We start from the raw sequence: 1,584 nt of genomic DNA on the forward strand, positions 1-1,584 counted from the left end.
TGTATATTGGTGTAACCCATTGGAAGATGTTGTTTCAATCGAATAAGACTGAGAGGTTACTATGGTAATAAGAAAATATACAGTAACTCTTTTGACCATCACCAGATAAATGGGCTCAACTACATGTCAAACAAGTTTCTAAATTTAGTAGTCTTTAAGGAATTTCTCAACTTTCGTGGAACAGCACATCGGTCAGAATGCACACCTTCATCCACAGTTTCCGCTTTTCTCTCCCGCGGAGTGAATGTGAAGGCGCTGTTCGTAAAAGCAATGGGCACCTGAAACAACCGAAAGGCATCACGTGAAGCTTGCCCTTTCGTCCTGTCATCCATCCACCCACCCACCGATTACAGATACGGCAAAATGCTAAGAAGGACCTCGAAATGGTGTTTGCATAGATCCACTATGTGTTTCCATTTAAGTGTGGTTATTCATGTGTGCCTGAATAGCACTTTGGAACCTGTATTCTACAGCGTTTCGTTCTTCTTTTAGGAATCAATTACATGTCTTTATTTCGTGTGATCGATTGTCTGTCGGATCTGATGAGCGCGGTACTGTTGATTATCAATTCAAAGCTGTGGACGACAAATTTGTCACCGTAAAACGAGATTTAGTGCACCCGAACGAGTGAACACCACGTTCGAATATATCAAGTTAACAATCGAACTGGAGAGCAACACTCGAATAGTATTTTTGGGGGTTTTAGTGAATAGAACGGTGGATGGGACTGTGGAAACCGGAAAGGGACAAATTACGGATCAAGTACTGAAATACAACAGCAATCACCCGGCGAAGCACGGGGAGACCTGCGTCCAGTCTCGGTTCTAGAGGGTGAAGACACACTGTTGCACCAGAGAACTGCGGAGGAAGGAAGATAAACATCTACTCGGTGTATTCCAGAGAGATCCATATCCAAGGAATTTCATCAAGAGAAGCAAAAAGAAGACGACATCCCAACAACACTGACAGCAAAAACAAACCACCAGACGGGTAGTTCTGCCTTACATCAAGAATATACTGGAACTCGCAACCAGATTGTTATCCCAAAAAGGAATCCTCATGGTCCATAAACCGAATGCCACTTTAAGGAAATTAATCTCAAAGACAACGAAGACAAAACCAAGAGTGACAATGTGATGTATCAAATTAACTGCAGCAAATTGTACTTTGGACAAACTGGGAGGAAATTATGCGCAGGAATATAGGAACACAACGCGGCTTCCAGAACTCACTTCCCCCTTCCTTGATATGCATACACGAAGACCAAAAGGTCACAAATTCTATCTGGAAATCGCAAGCGTTCTGGCATATAGAGACACGAGAAACGAAAGGGAATTTCTCGAATCATGGTACGTCACGACGGATTTGATCAGCCGGTTCATTGAGCTGAATCCAATTTAAGCACCACTCCATGCAGGTGACCAACGTCTCAACCGGAATACTCAAGGTGAACCGAATATTGGATTCACAAACCAAAGAAACAAGGAATTCCTTGGAGTCAGATCAATAAAGGTCACAAGCAGGAACTCGGAAAGACAAAGGGCACTCCAGCATTGACCAGAGTAAGAGGATAAGAGATGCCAT

The 1,584-nt window shown here is 43.1% G+C and overlaps 1 protein-coding gene across 1 annotated transcript in view; it reads left to right on the forward strand.

Moving 5' to 3' along the window:
• The window catches only part of T265_07940 (hypothetical protein), a gene marked incomplete at both ends in the record, with an annotated part of 3,389 nt that extends 2,319 nt beyond the window's left edge, over positions 1-1,070 (forward strand). Inside the window, 2 exons of the mRNA XM_009173605.1 lie at positions 714-831; positions 901-1,070. Coding sequence (XP_009171869.1) covers positions 714-831; positions 901-1,070 — 288 coding nt within the window. The remainder of the gene's footprint in view (positions 1-713; positions 832-900) is intronic.
• Positions 1,071-1,584: the final 514 nt, after the last annotated feature.

This window comes from Opisthorchis viverrini (assembly GCF_000715545.1).
Source record: "Opisthorchis viverrini unplaced genomic scaffold opera_v5_194, whole genome shotgun sequence".
Taxonomy (NCBI): Eukaryota; Metazoa; Platyhelminthes; class Trematoda; order Opisthorchiida; family Opisthorchiidae; genus Opisthorchis; species Opisthorchis viverrini.